General features: G+C 45.6%; 1 protein-coding gene across 1 annotated transcript in view; it reads left to right on the forward strand.

The window, feature by feature from the left end:
- hps4 (HPS4 biogenesis of lysosomal organelles complex 3 subunit 2) overlaps positions 1-16,036 on the forward strand; it is a 44,745-nt gene extending 28,709 nt beyond the window's left edge. Inside the window, exons 9-13 of the mRNA XM_080208080.1 lie at positions 1,406-1,505; positions 2,380-3,292; positions 7,402-7,531; positions 9,696-9,798; positions 11,920-16,036. Of these exons, the coding sequence (XP_080064206.1) occupies positions 1,406-1,505; positions 2,380-3,292; positions 7,402-7,531; positions 9,696-9,798; positions 11,920-12,091 (1,418 nt within the window). The 3' untranslated portion in view covers positions 12,092-16,036. The remainder of the gene's footprint in view (positions 1-1,405; positions 1,506-2,379; positions 3,293-7,401; positions 7,532-9,695; positions 9,799-11,919) is intronic.
- Positions 16,037-16,254: the final 218 nt, after the last annotated feature.

A 16,254-nucleotide genomic window follows, 5' to 3' on the forward strand; every position in this document is an offset into this window, starting at 1 on the left:
CCCGTGTCTGTGTGGGTTTCCCCCAGGTGCTCTGATTTCCTCCCACAGTCCAAAGATGTGCGGGTTAGATGGATTGGCCATGCTAAATTGCCCCTTAGTGTCAGGGGCACTAGTTAGGGTAAGTCCCTGGGTTATGGCGAAAGGGCCTGGGTGGGATTGTGGTCGGTGAAGACCCCAATGGGCTGAATGACCTCCTCCTGCAATGTAGGATTCTATGATCTATAAGTGTGAGGTTATCCATTTCAGCTGGATGAATGGAAAGGCAAATCATTACCTGAATAGAAAGCAGATTCAGAATGCGTCTGGGCAGAGGGATCTGGGTGTCATTGTTCATGAATCGCAGAGAGTCGGTATGCAGATGCAGCACGTAATAAAAAAGGCAAATGGAATATTGGCATTCATTGCAAAAGGACTGGAATATAAAAGTAGAGAAGTGTTGTTGCAATTGTATAGCGTGTTGGTGAGACCGCATCTGGAATATTGTGTCCACTTTTAGTCTCTTTATTTGAGGATGGATGTGGTGGCATTTCAGAGGAGGTTCACCAGATTGATTCCAGGGATGAAAGGGTTAATGTGTGAGGAGAGATCAAGCAGTTTGTTTGGGCTTGTACTCGCTGGAGTTTAGAAGGATGAGAGGGGTTCTGATCGAGGTATATAAAATTTTAAAAGGGATTGATAAAGTAAATGTAGACCACATGTTTCCTCTTGTGGGGCAATCTGGAACAAGAGGTCACAGGGTGTGGGTTGAGAGGCGGTAGGTTTAAAACTGATGAGGAGCAACTACTTCTCGCAGAGGGTGGTGAATTTGTGGAACTCGTTGCCCCATAGCGCGGTGGAGTCTGAATCATTGAATGGTTTCAAGAGGGAAATAGACACGTTTCTAATTTTTATAAAAGGAATTTGGGGGAATAGGTGAGGAGGTGGATTTGAGACTAAGCAGCAATCAGCCATGACCTGATTGAATGGCAGAGCAAGCTGGAAGGCCTGAATTTGCCTATTTCTGCTCCTAGTCCCTACGTTCAGTATCTTTGGCCCCGAACCAAGATGCCAGGGTACATCTTAAAGCGTCTTGGCCGAAATTTTCTGACTTCACTTACGGCTGGGACCAGAACTCTCCGGCTGTTCATGCCCCGCCACACAGTGGGCAGTGAGGATGGAGAATTTGGCGCTCCGCTTAATCTCTGTTCATTGCAATAGAGAATCCTGCTGGCGTGAACGGCCAGGGAATTTTAACTCTTTACGTCTAATGAGTGCACCCTGTTCAACATCAGAGAGTAAGATGCTTCATGGGACCAAATGTTCCTGATGCAGCAGTTCTTAAAGCAAGCCTTTTGGGGTAGTCACCTTCCACTGAGTAATGTTTCACTGAATATTGCATACCGCTATCTCTATTTTTTAATTGCAGAAGACCCACCGTTACCGAAGGATGTAACGATTTTGACTGTTTTTGTTACTGAAGAAGAGTCTGCAGCCCTGCGGCAGTTCCCAGTTGGATGGATGCACGGGTGAGATGAGCATTTCAGGATATGGGTAAAATGCTGATGTGCGACGGAATACAGTTTCAGAATAGGGCAGCACAGTGGTTAGCACTGCGGCCTCACAGCGCCAGGAACCCAGGTTAGATTCCAGCTTCGGGTGGCTGTCTGTGTGGAGTTTGCACATTCTCCCCGTGTCTGCGTGGGTTTCCTTGGGGCGCTTCTATTTCCTCCCATCTCAATGATAGCATAACGGTCAGTTTTGTCAGTGCCCACACACAGATGGTCAGTTGGGCATTGCTGGAGGGTCAAGAACACCCAAAGAACCATATTTCAATGAAGGGTTAACGGAGATGGGGAGAAAATTATCAAAGGAAGAAAAACCTTATGAAGTGTCATCCAGACTTGAAATATTGGCTCTATTCTCTCTCCACAGGTGCTGTCAGACCAGCTGAGATTTTCCAGCATTTTCTGTTTTTATTGAAAACCCTTGTGTTGCTTAATAATTGAAAAATACTTGACTCAGCGTGGTGTTAATGATGTGATTGTAAAGTGAAGCGGGGACGGCATGGTGGCACAGTGGTTACTGCTGCTGCCTCACAGCGCCAGAGACCCGGGTTCCATTCCGGTGTCGGGTGACTGAGTGTGGAACGTGCACATTCTCCCCGTGAGTGCGTGGGTTTCCTCCCACAGATGAAAGGTGTGCAGGTTAGATGGATTGGCCATGCTAAATTGACCCTCGTGTCAGGGGGATTAGCAGGGTAAATATATGGGATTAGGCCCAGGGTGGGATTGTGTTCGGTACAGACTCGATGGGCCAAAAGGCCTCCTTCTGCACTATAAGGATTCTATGATTCTAAAATTTGAAACAAAGCTGATTTTGCATCTTTTTGTCACTTTGTAGTTTACCTGACTCTCCAAAACCAGATTTGACTGAGGTAAAGATTCCGAAACAGCCTCTTTCCAGAACCCTTTCAGCCAGTCCAGATCTTGAGCAGATGAATGGTGAGTACAGGCACTCTGAGGCAGAGAGTGAAAACTACACTGAGTTTGAGAACCCACGTTCAAATTGCAAAGACATTGATCGAGCTGCAGACTCCGTGCTCCTTGCTCAGCACTACCAAGAAGAACATTCCACACAAGCTCCTCCAATAAAAGTTGACTACAGGTCTTCAGAGAGTGCAAACTCTCATCCGCAGAATAAAATCCCATTGTCTTCCATTCCTATACCCTGTTCCTCAGCTCGCAACTCTTCCTTTTCTTCAAAATTGGACGAGGAACAATGTGATACAGTTCACAGAAAAGTTCGCAATTTCTATGCGGAATTGACAGAGGATGGAAATGACAAAAACATCGGAAGAGTGACAAGATATTCTGAAAGTGTCTGCAAACCAGTTTTAAATTCTGCAAGTAGATGCACCATCTCCGATCCTCCAAAAGTGCACCTTCCTTCTGAATCTGAAAGTCATGTTGGTTGCAACCAGAAGGATACCAGTGCTGGGTCCCCTCTAACCCCTTCTGTTGAGGTGCAAACTTTGTCCTCACAACAACATAGCTATCCGCAGCATGCTGATACTCTGCTGTCTCAAAGTGCCTTGGGTAGAGACTCGCCTAGTTCTTCTTTATCGGCAGAGTATAGCGAAGAGGGCATGGTAAGCGAGCACACTGGGACACTGAAGGATGGAAACCTGGATGAGTCCAATGACCATGGAAATTTGGTGAAGCTAAATCTTTATGTCCATACAGTCAAAAAGCTGGTACTGTTCCTCCTGGCTGAAGATGGATTCCGAGCCAATCACAGCGCCATTGAAGATGTTGTAAGTAATGTTGATGGCTGCCTAGTGATCTGATAAACAATGAGGCTAGTCCATGAATGATGCTAGATAGAATGGGATGGTAGCACAGTAGGGAGGCACATTGGTACAGTGGTTAGCACTGCTGCCTCACAGTGCCATGGACCCAGGTCCGGCCACGGGTGACTGTTTGCACATCCTCCCCGTGTCTGCATTTATTTCTTCCGGGTGCTCCGGTTCCTCCAAAAAATGTGCAGATTGGTCATGCTAAATTACCCCTTAGTGTCAGGTAGATTAGTACGGTATGTATGCTGGGTTACGGGGATAGGGCCTGAGTGGGATTGTAGTTGGTGAAGGATCAAATGGCCTCCTTCTGAACTGTAGGATTCTATGATCAGAACTTGAGTATTGCTGAAAAAACTGACTTGATATCGAAGCTTTTTGTTTAGTGCTCATCAAGATAGAATTTACAAGAATACCAATTGTAAAGGGAGCAACAATTTATACTTGCGTTAATATAAATTTATTCAAGTAATATTTGACCTGATGAGTGCAAGACCAAAAAAAATTTGACTATCTTTTTAGCAGTGATGGCCATGATTCTCCCAAAAATGCTGAATTGGTGGGAGAACTGTTCTAAATCCCAACTGTTCTGTCAGTTCAGCTTCTCACCTGAATCTCCACATTCTGTGCACTGCAGAGGTCCCAGTTGGGAACCTCATTAAAAGCCCGTGCCAGAGTTTGACAGTTCTGGAACTCTGTGCATGCGCAGTGGCCCCAATCTGTCAGACTCCTCGATGGCTGGCCAGCCTGGGACCTCCGCCATCTTGTCCCTCCAGCTCCTCCCACAGCCCGATTTTTTTTTTTGCATCCCTGAACACCTCAACGTTCAGGCCACACCCCCAGCAATGCGATCCCCTCCTCACACCGGCAGACCACCCCCTCCCCCAACCCCTCCGGAGGCAGGCCACCAGACCCCCGCCCCCCCCAATTGCTGCGCTCTCTCCATCCCAGATAGATTGTGCCTACAAGTGGCAGCAGGACTCCCACTCCGACTGATTGCCCCTAGGCTCCATCCCCTTGGCAGTGCTGAGGGTGCAGGCTGGCACTGCCAGGATGCCCCCCCCCCGGCCTGGGGGGGGGCTCCAGTTGCCCCCCTCCCCGCCTTCATTCCAGTGGGGTCTCCCTCTAGTTCCCCGAATGTGGGGGGCTAGTCTGAACCCTGCCAGAATGAAGTGTTCCTGGCGGGATGGGAGATTCAATCGGGGCCTGAAAGGTCCCGATAATGAACAAATATACCGATTTAAAATACATGCAGAAAAGTCTCAAATTACTTACCTGCCTTCCTGCTGGTTTCCAGCGTGGTCTGACCAGCGACTGTTCGCTGGCTCTGGGAGATGCACATGCATTCCTGGCAAACGCACAAATCCCTGTTCAAAGCCGGAGACTCATGTTTCCCACTGCGACCCACCAGAAAAATTGCAGGTCACAATGGGAGAACTGCAGCCGATATTAGAACAGAATAATAACAGAATGTGGCTGCAAAAAAATTAGATATAGACAAGAGAAGTAGCACCTTCCAGTAAAACCCTGTAAATTGTTTCTTTCACATATTATCCCTGGATTGGTCCCTGGCGTGAGAACTGCCAAAAAATGTAGCCTAGCATTGAGATTTTTTTATCTCCCATTATTGATACCAACAGCTCTTCAGGTTGTGGCTTTCTGCTGAATTGACACACACATGACTGTGATTCCAGTAGTCCCCTGATTCTCTGGCCATTCGCTGGTGCCTCCAAGGAGGAGGGTGAATTTGACGCTCAGCCAGATCTCCGTTCGCTGCAGCGGGACTGGAAGATCCCAGTGGCATGAACAGTCAGTGAATCCTGGCCAGTTTCCATTCTTCAAGACTGAGCTGAGGAAGCCTCGTGTGAACTCTCTAAATTTTGATTTGATTTAATTTATTATTGTCACATGTATACAATGAAAAGTATTTTTTTTTTCTTTTACGAAGCATACATAGGGGAGAAGGAAAGGAGAGGGTGCAGAATATAGTGTCACAGTCATAGCCAGGGTGTGGAGAAAGATCAACTTAATGTAGGATAGGTCCATTCAAAAGTCTGGCAGTAGGGAAGAAGCTGTTCTTGAGTCGGCTGGGATGGCTACAGTAGAAGTGGTTTGATTGCGATAAGAAAACTTGACTGATTTTACTCAGAGCAATGAGATCAAATCATAGAATCCTACAGTGCAGAAGGAGGCCATTCGGTCCATTGAGTCTGCACCAACCACAATCCCACCCAGGCCCTATCCCCAAAACCTCATGCATTTATTCTAGCTAATCCCCCTGACACTAAGGGACAATTTAGCATGGCCAATCAACTTAACTCACACATCTTTGGGCAAAAGCTTCAAAGTTTATCTATTAATGTCACACGTAGGCTTACATTAATGTTGCAATGAAGTTGCTGTGAAAATCCCCACACTCCAGTGCCGGTTCAGGTACACCTAACTAGCATGTCTTTCAGACTGGGAGAAAACCCACACAGACATGAGGAGAACATGCAGAGTCCACACAGACAGCGACCCAAGCCGGGAATCAAATCTAGGTCCCTGGTGCTGTGAGGCAGCAGTGCTAACCTCTGTGCCACCATAATGTTTTGCCCATGCTGTCATCCTAACTCAACTGAGTATCTACTGTGTGGTTCAGCACCAAGGTAGTACATTTTTCCCACCCTACTATTAGACATTATTTTTCATACAGATACTTGAGGCTGAGATATTATCCTGGAATTTTGACAAAGGAACCTGTTAATTAATGTTCACTGTGATAGCCACCAACCTGTGATGTCAAAAAATAATGAAATGTTGTACAACAAATCTCAGCTCTATGTAACTTGGCTTGGAAACATCTCAATTATTTTTTTTTGCTTCCCAAATAAGACACTAATGTGTTTACTTTTTTTTTAGGAAACTGGTATCAGCTGCTATGCACTATTTTCAGTACACTGCTTATCACGTTTGTGTGAATAGTAATTTAAAATAATTTTATTGCACTTCTCAACGGTGCATTGCTAATGTCACTACAGGTGACTTCTTCAACAGCTCCTTCCAAGCCCCACAACCGCTATCATCTAGAAGGACAAAGGCAGCAGACACAAGGGAACGCCACCACTCACGGGTTCCCCTCTAAGCCACACACCACCCCGACCTGGACATACATTTCCATTCCTTCACTGTCTCTGATTCTAAACCCTGGACTCCCTCCCGATCAACACTGTGGGCAATAAATGCTGGCAACGCCCACATCTTGTGAAAGAATAAAAGAAAATCCAGAGACTGAGGCTAATTCTCCGGGGACATGGGTTCAAATCCCACCACGGCAGCTGATGGAATTTGAATTGAGTTACTCAATTTGGAATTGAAAGCTATTCTCAGTAATGGCGACCGTGAAACTATCACAGATTGATATAAAAACCCACCTAGTTTACTTACGTCCTTTTTAAGGAAGGCAATATGCCAGCCTCAATCATAGAATCCCTACAGTGTAGAAAGAGGCCATTGGGCCTGCACCGACAACAATCCCACCCACACCCTATCCCCATAACCCCAATTATTTACCCTAACAATCCCCCCTGACATTTAAAGGGCAATTTAGCGTGGCCAATTCATCTAACCTGCACATCTTTGAGTTGTGGGAGGAAACTGGAACACCCGGAGGAAACCCACGCAGACCCAGTCTGGCCTACACGTAACTACAGTACCACAGCAATGGGTCTTGATTACCTTGTGAAATCAGCACAAACCACTCAGTTCAAGGGCAGTAAGGGACGGGCAATGCTGACTTTGCCAGGAATGCCCGCATCCCTAAAAAGAAAAAAAAATCCATTTAATATGAAAATGTTAAGTAGAGCACTTTAAAATAGAAGCATTGAAAGGTGACCTGAATGGCTGCTCCTGCAGTGTAGGGGTTTTATGATCCTATGAAATACAATGCTTACACAGATACTTTGAATTTTGCCAGTATTCGGATGTGCAATGTATCAGACTCACTGTTCACCACAATGACACACCACTTGGTAATTATCTCTCAATGTCATTTGATCAAATTAATCCAACCATTTCCGTTTCTTCCACAGTATCACAGCACCCTGGCATCTTTAAATGGCCTAGAGGTTCACCTGAGTGAAAATTTACTCAACAGGAATTTCTGTAACATAATTGGCTACAACTTTGCACATTACGACCGCATTCAGCATATACTCACAGGTCAGTGTGTGTGTGTGTGTGTGTGTGCGTGCGCATGTCTGTGTTATCATAGGATCCTACAGTGCAGAAGGAAGCCATTTGGCCCATTGTGCACCGACCATAATCCCACCCAAGTATTATCCCCGTGCATTTACCCTAGCTAGTCCCCTTGACACTAGGGTCAATTTAGCGTGGCCAATCCACCTAACCTCTGGATGGTGGGAGGAAACCAGAGCACCTAGAGGAAACCCACGCAGACACGTGGAGAACGTACAGACTGTACACACAGTGACCCAAGCCGGGAATTGAACCCAGGTCCCTGGCACTGTGAGGCAGAAGTGCTAACCACTGTGCCACTGTGTTCAGCATGTATACTCACGTGTCAGACTTTGTATGTGTCGTACGCATTCTGTGTGTGTATTTCTCTCTATCCCTCCTTTTTCTGGAGGATGTCACTCAAGTTGATGTTTTTGTTTTGTGTCAGTATGTAATTTGACTGTGTTGAGGTTACTGGAGAAGATTATCCAGCAGGGTTCACTGGATTAAGATCAGGATTAGCCAGAAGACAGAATTATTTTTGTCCCTCCTTATTCCAGGGCATTTGTTCCAGAGTTAATTAGTAACCTCTGACTGAGATAGTGGGTAAAATTCCAGCAAATGGGCATTTAAGGGACTTTTAGATGAGCACATGAATATGCAAGGAATAGAGGGATGTGGACCAAAGTTTTAGTTTATTTATTAGTGTCACAAGTAGGCTTATATTTAACACTGCAATGAAGTTACTGTGAAAGCCCCCTTGCCACCACACTCCGGCGCCTGTTCTGGTACATTGATGGAGAATTTCGCATGGCCAGTGCACCTAACCAGCACGTCTTTCAGACTGTAGGAGGAAACTGGAGCAACCGGAGGGAACCCACGCAATCACGGGGAGAATGTGCAGACTCCACATGGACAGTGACCCAAGCCGGGAATCAAACCCAGGTTCTTGGCACTGTGAAGCACTAGTGCTAACCACTGTGCCACCCAAGGATTAGTTTAATTTGACGTCACGTTCAGCGCAGTGTTGTGGGCCTGTTCCTGAGCTGTACCATTCTATGTTGTTCATAAACATTTCCATCTGGCCACCAGCATACTGCCGGGGCTTGTGTGTAGAATCATAAACATACTGTGCAGGGGAAGACCATTTGGTTCATTGTCTTAGCTGTTTTGAAGAACAAACCAGTCACTCCAGCATTTCACTGTAAATGTTTCCTCTCTTGAGTCAGTTTCTTTTTCAAAAGACTAACTATTGAGTCTGAATCAGGAGAGGCCCAGTCATCAGGCAGAAATTTTAAAATTCTGTCCTTTTGATAAATAAAATGAACTAACGTTCCTCAGTATTTTAGGGACAGTCTAGCTGTTGTATAACAAAATCAGATTTAATTCAATTGGCAAAAGTCAGTGAAGTGAACAGGAGAGAAGAGGATGCTGTCTGGAAGGAGACCAGCAGATGGCCTCAGTGCTCTCCAATCCAGAGTCTCTTAACTCTATTAATCCGGACAGTGCAGCAGGAAGCCACTCGGTCAATTGAGATCCCACCAAGTTTCCGACAGAGCATTTTACCCCCTGCTAATCCCCCTAACCTACACATTTTTGAACAGTAAGGGGCAATTTAGCATGACCAGCCCATCTTGGGAGTGTGGGAGGAAGCTGGAGCACCTGGACGAAACCCACGCAGACACAGGGAGAACGTGCAGACTCCACACAGACAGTGACCCGAGGCCAGAATTGACGCTGGGGTCCCTGGCGCTGTGTGGCAGCTGTTAGGCAGAACATTCTATGGTATCCTAAAATACTTCAGGAAGGGACAAATTGGACACGGAAGGGAGGGGTGGGTGAAGATTCACCCTTTAGCCTCAAACTATGACCCCCTAGTTCTGGCTCCCCCACTATTGGGAACATTCTGTCTGAATCTGCCCTGTCTAATGCTGTTAGAATTTTATAAGTTTTTAGGAGATCCTCAGTCCCCTGGGATTGTTGTCAGTGCAGGCTCAATGGGCCAAATGGCCTCTTCCTGCACTGTAAGGATTCTATAATAAACTGTAAGATTGCTTCTGATGTCATGAGGTAGACCAAGACATATAATGGTAAAATCTCTCTTTGTGATGGAATAATCGCTACCAAACTATTCTGTTTTTGTTTAAAGCTCAGCTCTCCCCTGATGCACAGAAGGCTCACTTCATCAGAGCAACAGCTTTGATGCACACGGATCTGAACCACAACAGCACCACTCAAGAGATGATTATCCGGTAGGTTCTGTTCCAATACAGTAAAAGAGTTGGGAAGGTTGGAGGGATTTGTAATGCCAGACAGACTGCAGGTGAAACCGGGGCTGAATAACTGCAGCAAGATGCTGTGGGATCTCACAGTGAGGTTAATGGACCGGGTGCAGGGCAAATAATCCAAGAATTTTCGGAGAATTGGAATTTGTACCATAGACAGTTACACGGGTAAAGAGGCCAAACGAGGGCAATTGGGACTAACTTAGTGGTTTTAAAAAAGAGGGCGGCATGGACAAGTTAGGCCAAAGGACCAGTTTCCATCCAAACCTCTATGACTCTACCTTACATTCCGCTGAAGTTGATTGTGAATTGATTAAGGCCATTAATGCAGCTTTTATGATCCCAGCCACTCCTGACCCAATGACTCTGGGGTTGTGGGGTGGTGGTCAGATAGTTGTGGGAGCGTGGAGTTGTACAAATTTACAATTTGTACAATTTGATCCCCCATCTCCAGCTGGCCCAGTGTTATTTAGGTGGATTGGCCATGATAAATTGCCCCTTAATGTTAAGGGGACTAGATGGGGTAACTGTTTTCGGGACAGATCTGGGTGGGATTGTGGTTGGTGCAGACTCAGTGGGCTGAATGTCCTCCTCCTGCACTTTAGAATTCTACGATTCGACAACAGCCAGCTGGCAGTATTATTTCCCTGGCTGAGGTTAACTGTAGAACCCCTACAATGCAGAAAGCGGCCATCCCACCCATCAAGCCTACACCGACTCTCCAAGTACATCTCACGCCATCCTCTCCACATAACCCCACACATAACTAACTCCGGAGAGACCCAGTTTCAAACTGGCATCGTTACTAGCTGGGTAAAGAGGAGCTGGAGCTGCCCATATGTGCTGGACTCATGCCTTGCATTGTGTCACAATGCTCAACACTGAAGATCTATATGTCTAAAAAGGATTGGAAAACCCACCACAAAAAATGTTCACCTTTTATATACCTCGTGTGCTAACCAAGTGGTGGAAATGTCCTGATGCTGAGCTGTGACCAATAGGGAAGAATTACTTGAGAAAGAATCTCCCTGGGACTTAGGATGATTACGGAGTGGATCAGGCCCTGTCTCGTTATCCTGGGGATAAATACAGGTTGGCATTGGAAAAACCGAAAATGCTGGAAAATCTCAGCAGGTCTGACAGCATCTGTGGAGAGAGAGAGAATGGAGCCAACGTTTTGAGTCTGGATGTTGGAGCACTGAAGAGAGCTGGGGAAGGAAGCTCTGATGAAGGGTCATCCCGATTCGCAACATTGGCTCTGTTCTCGCTCTCCACAGATGCTGTCAGACCTGCTGAGATTTTCCAGCACTTTCTGTTTTTGTTTCAGATTCCAGCATCTGCAATACTTTGCTGTCAGCTGATTTGGGACGGTACCAATGAGCCAATTCTAAATATTCTGAAGGAGGGGGAAAAAATGGAGTTGCATTTATATAGCACCTTTTCAAAACCTGAAGAAGTTCAGAAGTGCCAACTAGCAGTTGTTGAATGATAGAAACCCTACAGTGCGGACAGAGGCCATTCAGCCCATTGAATCTGCACCAACCACAATCCCACCCAGGCCCTATCCCCATAACCCCACGCATTTACCCTAACTGGTCCCCCCTGACACTAGGGGGCAATTTAACATGGCTAGTCCTTTTAGAGTGTGGGAGGAAACTGGAGCACTTGGAGGAAACCCATGCAGACAACATGCAAACACCGCACAGACAGTGACCCAAACCAGGAATTGAACCCGGGTCCCTGGCGCTGTGAGGCAGCAGTGCTGCCCCAGCATTGTGAAAAGCTGCCATCTTTGGCACAGCAAGCGATGTTGATTTAAGAGATTAATATTGTCCAGGACACCAGAGAGAACTTTACTGCTCTACTTCCAAGATTGTGCCACCGGAACCTTTCCGTACACTGAAGAGGATAGATAAGGCTTCTGTTTAATGACTCCCCTAACAGTGCGGCTCACCCCCTGGCGCTGACAGTGGGAGACTCGGCCTAGGTTTCTCAGACTAAAAAGGGACCAGGAAAATAAAAAGACGAGGTGATTTGCCCTGCCGCGGTTGACAATCCTGCATTAATCGCTACCGCTTTCTCCAACAGAAATGCCTCCACCGCTGTTTACAGCTGTCGTAACCCAGCCCAGGAAACTCACTTCCAAAACCTGGCCATTCCTGCCCGGAACTCCGGTATTCCCAACCCTCGTGACAGTGCGTTCGCTCTACCGGGAAGAGCCAAGCAGAAGCTGCTAAAATATGGAGTAAACCTGCTCTGAGTTGCCCCGCTCTCAAGAGATTTGCCAGCAGTATTACGTGGACAATTGCTAGCACTGTTTGTTTTTTAAATGAACTAATGAATGATATAACTTTTAAAAGTCACACACACTCGATATACAATCATTAAGACGATGCAATCAAGTACCAGGGGCCGCCTGTCACTCCAGCGTATTTGCTTAAATTGACTAATAATTGAGAGATCCCTAAGGATTTTTTTTTTTTAATTTGTTTTGCGGTGGGAATGGGTGAGGGAAGAAATACAGAGTCACGTTGTTCCTTGAATCAAGGTTCCTGACATACTGGTGGCAAAATTTCTTGTTTCGCCCTCCACAGGATCAGAGCAGGCGAGGAGTCGGAGCTGGGGAATGTCTGTTGACCTCGGGCAGGATTTTTGCGGTTTTGGGATGAGTGAGGCCATAAAATCCCACCCATAAGAATGAAATGGATCATCAGAAATCATAGATAAGAACTCGGAATAGGAATCGGCAATTTAGCCCCTCGAGCCTGCTCCGCCATTTAATACGATCGTGGCTGATCTCATCCCAGACTGTCTGAGGGAAAATATATCGTGGATTTTGAGAAGTGGGAAACTCCCAAATAGATCTGGAAGTTTAATATTCTCTCCGCATATCTTGGCTTGTCAATGGCTTTGATTAAGTGTGGTACAGTTTGTAGGTTTAGGCATGAGAATTAAGCAGTGATTGAATTTGTCGAAGTGATAAGTCCTGGAGCATTCCTGAACAACACCCACCACAATCTGACAACTTGCAGTTATCTAACGTAAGTTATCTGAGTCCAAGATCAACACCTTAAACAAATTAAAACACAATTGATATTTTCTTTCTAGGAGAGGCGATGGCCTGGTGGTATTTTCACTAGATTATTAATCCAGAAGCTCAGCTAATGTTCTGGGGACCCAGATTCGAATCCCGCCACAGCAGTTGGTGGAATTTGAATTCAATTAAAAAATACCTGGAATTAAGAATCTGTTGATGACCATGCAGCCGCTGTCGATTTGTCAGGAAAAACCCATCTGGTTCACTAATGCTCCTTTAGGGAAGGAAGTCTGCCGTACTTACCTGGTCTGGCCTGCATGTAATTCCTGAGCCACAGCAATGTGGTTGACTCTCTGAACAAGGACAACTAGGGGTGGGCAATAAATGTTGGCCAACCACGTCCCAGAAGTGAATAACAAAATAATGAAAGCATTAAGTGAAAAATGTGATTTAAATTCTTCCACCTTACCCTTTTTAATGTTGTAAAAATATCCAAAGGTGCTTCACAGGGGCGTTATTGAGTAAAACGTGATATATTGGGACAAGCAACCGAGCGTTTGTTCAAAGAGGTCGTTTTAAAGCAGGTTTGAGAAAGGGGAGAGACATTGGCGGGGTCGGGATTGAGGGTGGGGGGGGAGTTGGAATTTCTGAGTTTAAGGTCTGCTGCATGATCCCAATTTTCAGCACTTCTATTCGTGTAGCGATTACAACACTAGTAAAATAACTCCCTCACTTTCATTTTCAGTTCTCTTGTGAAATTCTACAGGTTCTCACAGGCTTCTCGTGCTCAGTCCACGCGTTCACTCATCTTGTTGACTTTTCAGTCCAGATGGACATCACGACCAATCGAACACTCACTCTCTTTTATGTACGTTTTGCAGGGGTGAGAAACCTAACTGATTTTACCACCCCCTTCCCCACCAGCCCAGCGAAACGGAGACTAATTCTAACATCACGCTGATGGCTAAGCATCCTATAATGATGTTTTTTATCTGTTAGGTTTTTGCACTTTACACAAACGCTGTCACTGAGATCAGAGATATGAGGAATTTTGACAGCAAAAGTAGTTGTCTTATTGTTTATCGATTAATTTAAATTTTGCCATAAACTGAGTAGTAGAATAAATGAAAGAGAGGGAACAGTGTGCACAGCATTTGAAAGCAATGAGGTACGTGTTTATCAGATATAAAATGTTAGGCCAGAATTTCCCAGCCCCTTCCCCTGCGGCTGGTTTCTGGGCAGCAGAGGCCGTTTGCCGTGGCCACCATTGGAATCTTCCAATCTGGATGTGCACGACCCATGGCGGGAGTTGACTTTGGCAAGACTGGAAGATCCCACCAGCAGGTAGGGCTGGAAAATCCTGCCCACAATTTACTTTGGGGGAAAATGCAGGGTATCTAAGGACACACAGTTTTGCTGCTGGAGGAGTCTCTCAAAGTGCCTTTTAGACACTTTTGTGTCACACTACAGTCTGCACTTTTGTGTCTTAACAATTTTGTTTGATGTTTTTATGTCACAATTCCTAAGTCTTGGAGCCACTGAGTTTGGGAGAGCGGGCAACTATAAAATAAAAAAAAACTTCACAACACATCTGGAAGTTGAGAGTTTGCCCAATGAGATGGGAAGGTGAGAGTTGGCGCGTTGTGTCAAATTTTGGCTCCAATGGTATGTTGAAAGTAATAGTGAATAGGTGTTTTTGGCAGGTTGACCAGTGTTATATCTTGAACTATTTCTCCTCTGCTAAAATCATTAGAAATGCAAAATACAGCGAATTAAGTCTTGCACCTGACAAACTAAAGAAAGGTCTCTTAGACTTCATTGCACCTTGTATTCTAGTATTTTGCAAAGGGTAATAGATAGATTGATGATACAAATTACTGGGGAGGTCATTGAAGCAGACAGTATAAATGGGCTCAATATATATCTAAAAGCCAGCAATAATTGCCAGACTTGGTGATAAGACAAGTAGCTGAAGTTGAAATTTATTGTAAAGGTATGAGTTTAATAAGCCTTTTCTTATTCCTAAAGCCTTTGAACTAGATTTTTTTCCCATTACAGCTGGTGGAAAATTAAGCTTGTTATGCTTTCGGTTTAACTTTAGCAAAGATTGTATTAGTTGGTTTTGTGAATTTTAGTGAGCCTCTATCCCCTTGGGTATCCTTGGCTATCATTTTACTCCCTCTTCTACTGAAGAGCAGCAACATGGCACAGCTGCCTGTTGGCACCGTTTTACTACCTGCAGTACTGCGCCAAGTGCAGGAGCAATTCCCTTTGTCACTGAAAAGAATGTTGCCAACGTCCCAGAGGACCATAGGCCGTTCTCCATTTGTTTGAGGGGGAAGCTGCCTGGTGGTGATTTAACCTGAGGATCATCACAACCTCAGGCAAGGTTGAGAAGGCAGGGCCTTCATGAATAACCTCAGCCGGTACATGAATTGAACCCGCACTCGTTGGTGTCGTTCCACCAATTGAGTTAGACTGACCAAAACATACTCTGTCTTATCTGCTCAATCCACTGTATCCCCTCTCAACTTCAGCCTCATTCACCAAGGGAACGTGATTGAATGGTCTACATCATATGACCCTAACTCCATTAGAGCGTACAGTGGCACAGTGATTAGCACTGCTGCCTCAGTGCTAGGGACCCAGGTTCGATTCCTGGGTTGGGTCACTGTCTGTGTGGAGTTTGCATGTTCTCCCCATGTCTGCGTGGGTTGCTCCGGTTTTCCTCCCACATCTAAAAATGTGTAGGTTAGGTGGATTGGCCGTGCTAAATTGCCCCTTAGTGTTAGGGGGAACTAGCTAGAGTAAATGCATAGGGTTATGGGGATAGGACCCGGGTGGGATTGTGCTCGGTGCAGACTCGATGGGCCGAATGGTCTCTCTCTGCACTGTAGGATTCTATGATAATTCTAGCTATGGCAGCCATTCAGCCCTGCAGTACTTTGTATAACTTTGGTATTTCTTGATGGCATGGCCTTGCACTCAGTACTGCCATTTGACTGATTTATTATTGTGATACTACTCGCAGTTAATGATATTTCCTAACTCTCAACACTGTGTGATACTCTGTAGAATTTTATATGGAAATATGTGGGCTTCAGTAAAATGCCTTCTGGGTTTCAGCTCAGGTTGCTCTCATCTGTGCAATAAATTGAATATACTCCACTCGCTGTGCCTTCCTTTGACTGAAGTATTAAACTGAGGGGGAGAGAGTGGGCAGAATTAATTGCTAAATGTTTGAGATTACAGTGCATTCTGTACCAACCCCAAGGCTTCCACCAAATTCATGATTAACATTAACATATGGGCGGTGGCATAGTTGTTAGCGCTGCTGCCTCACAGCGCTAGGGACCCACATTCAATTCCTGGCTTGGGTCACTGTC

The sequence above is a fragment of the Carcharhinus amblyrhynchos genome, chromosome 20, assembly GCF_965287045.1.
Source record: "Carcharhinus amblyrhynchos chromosome 20, sCarAmb.v2.hapA, whole genome shotgun sequence".
Lineage (NCBI taxonomy): Eukaryota > Metazoa > Chordata > Chondrichthyes > Carcharhiniformes > Carcharhinidae > Carcharhinus > Carcharhinus amblyrhynchos.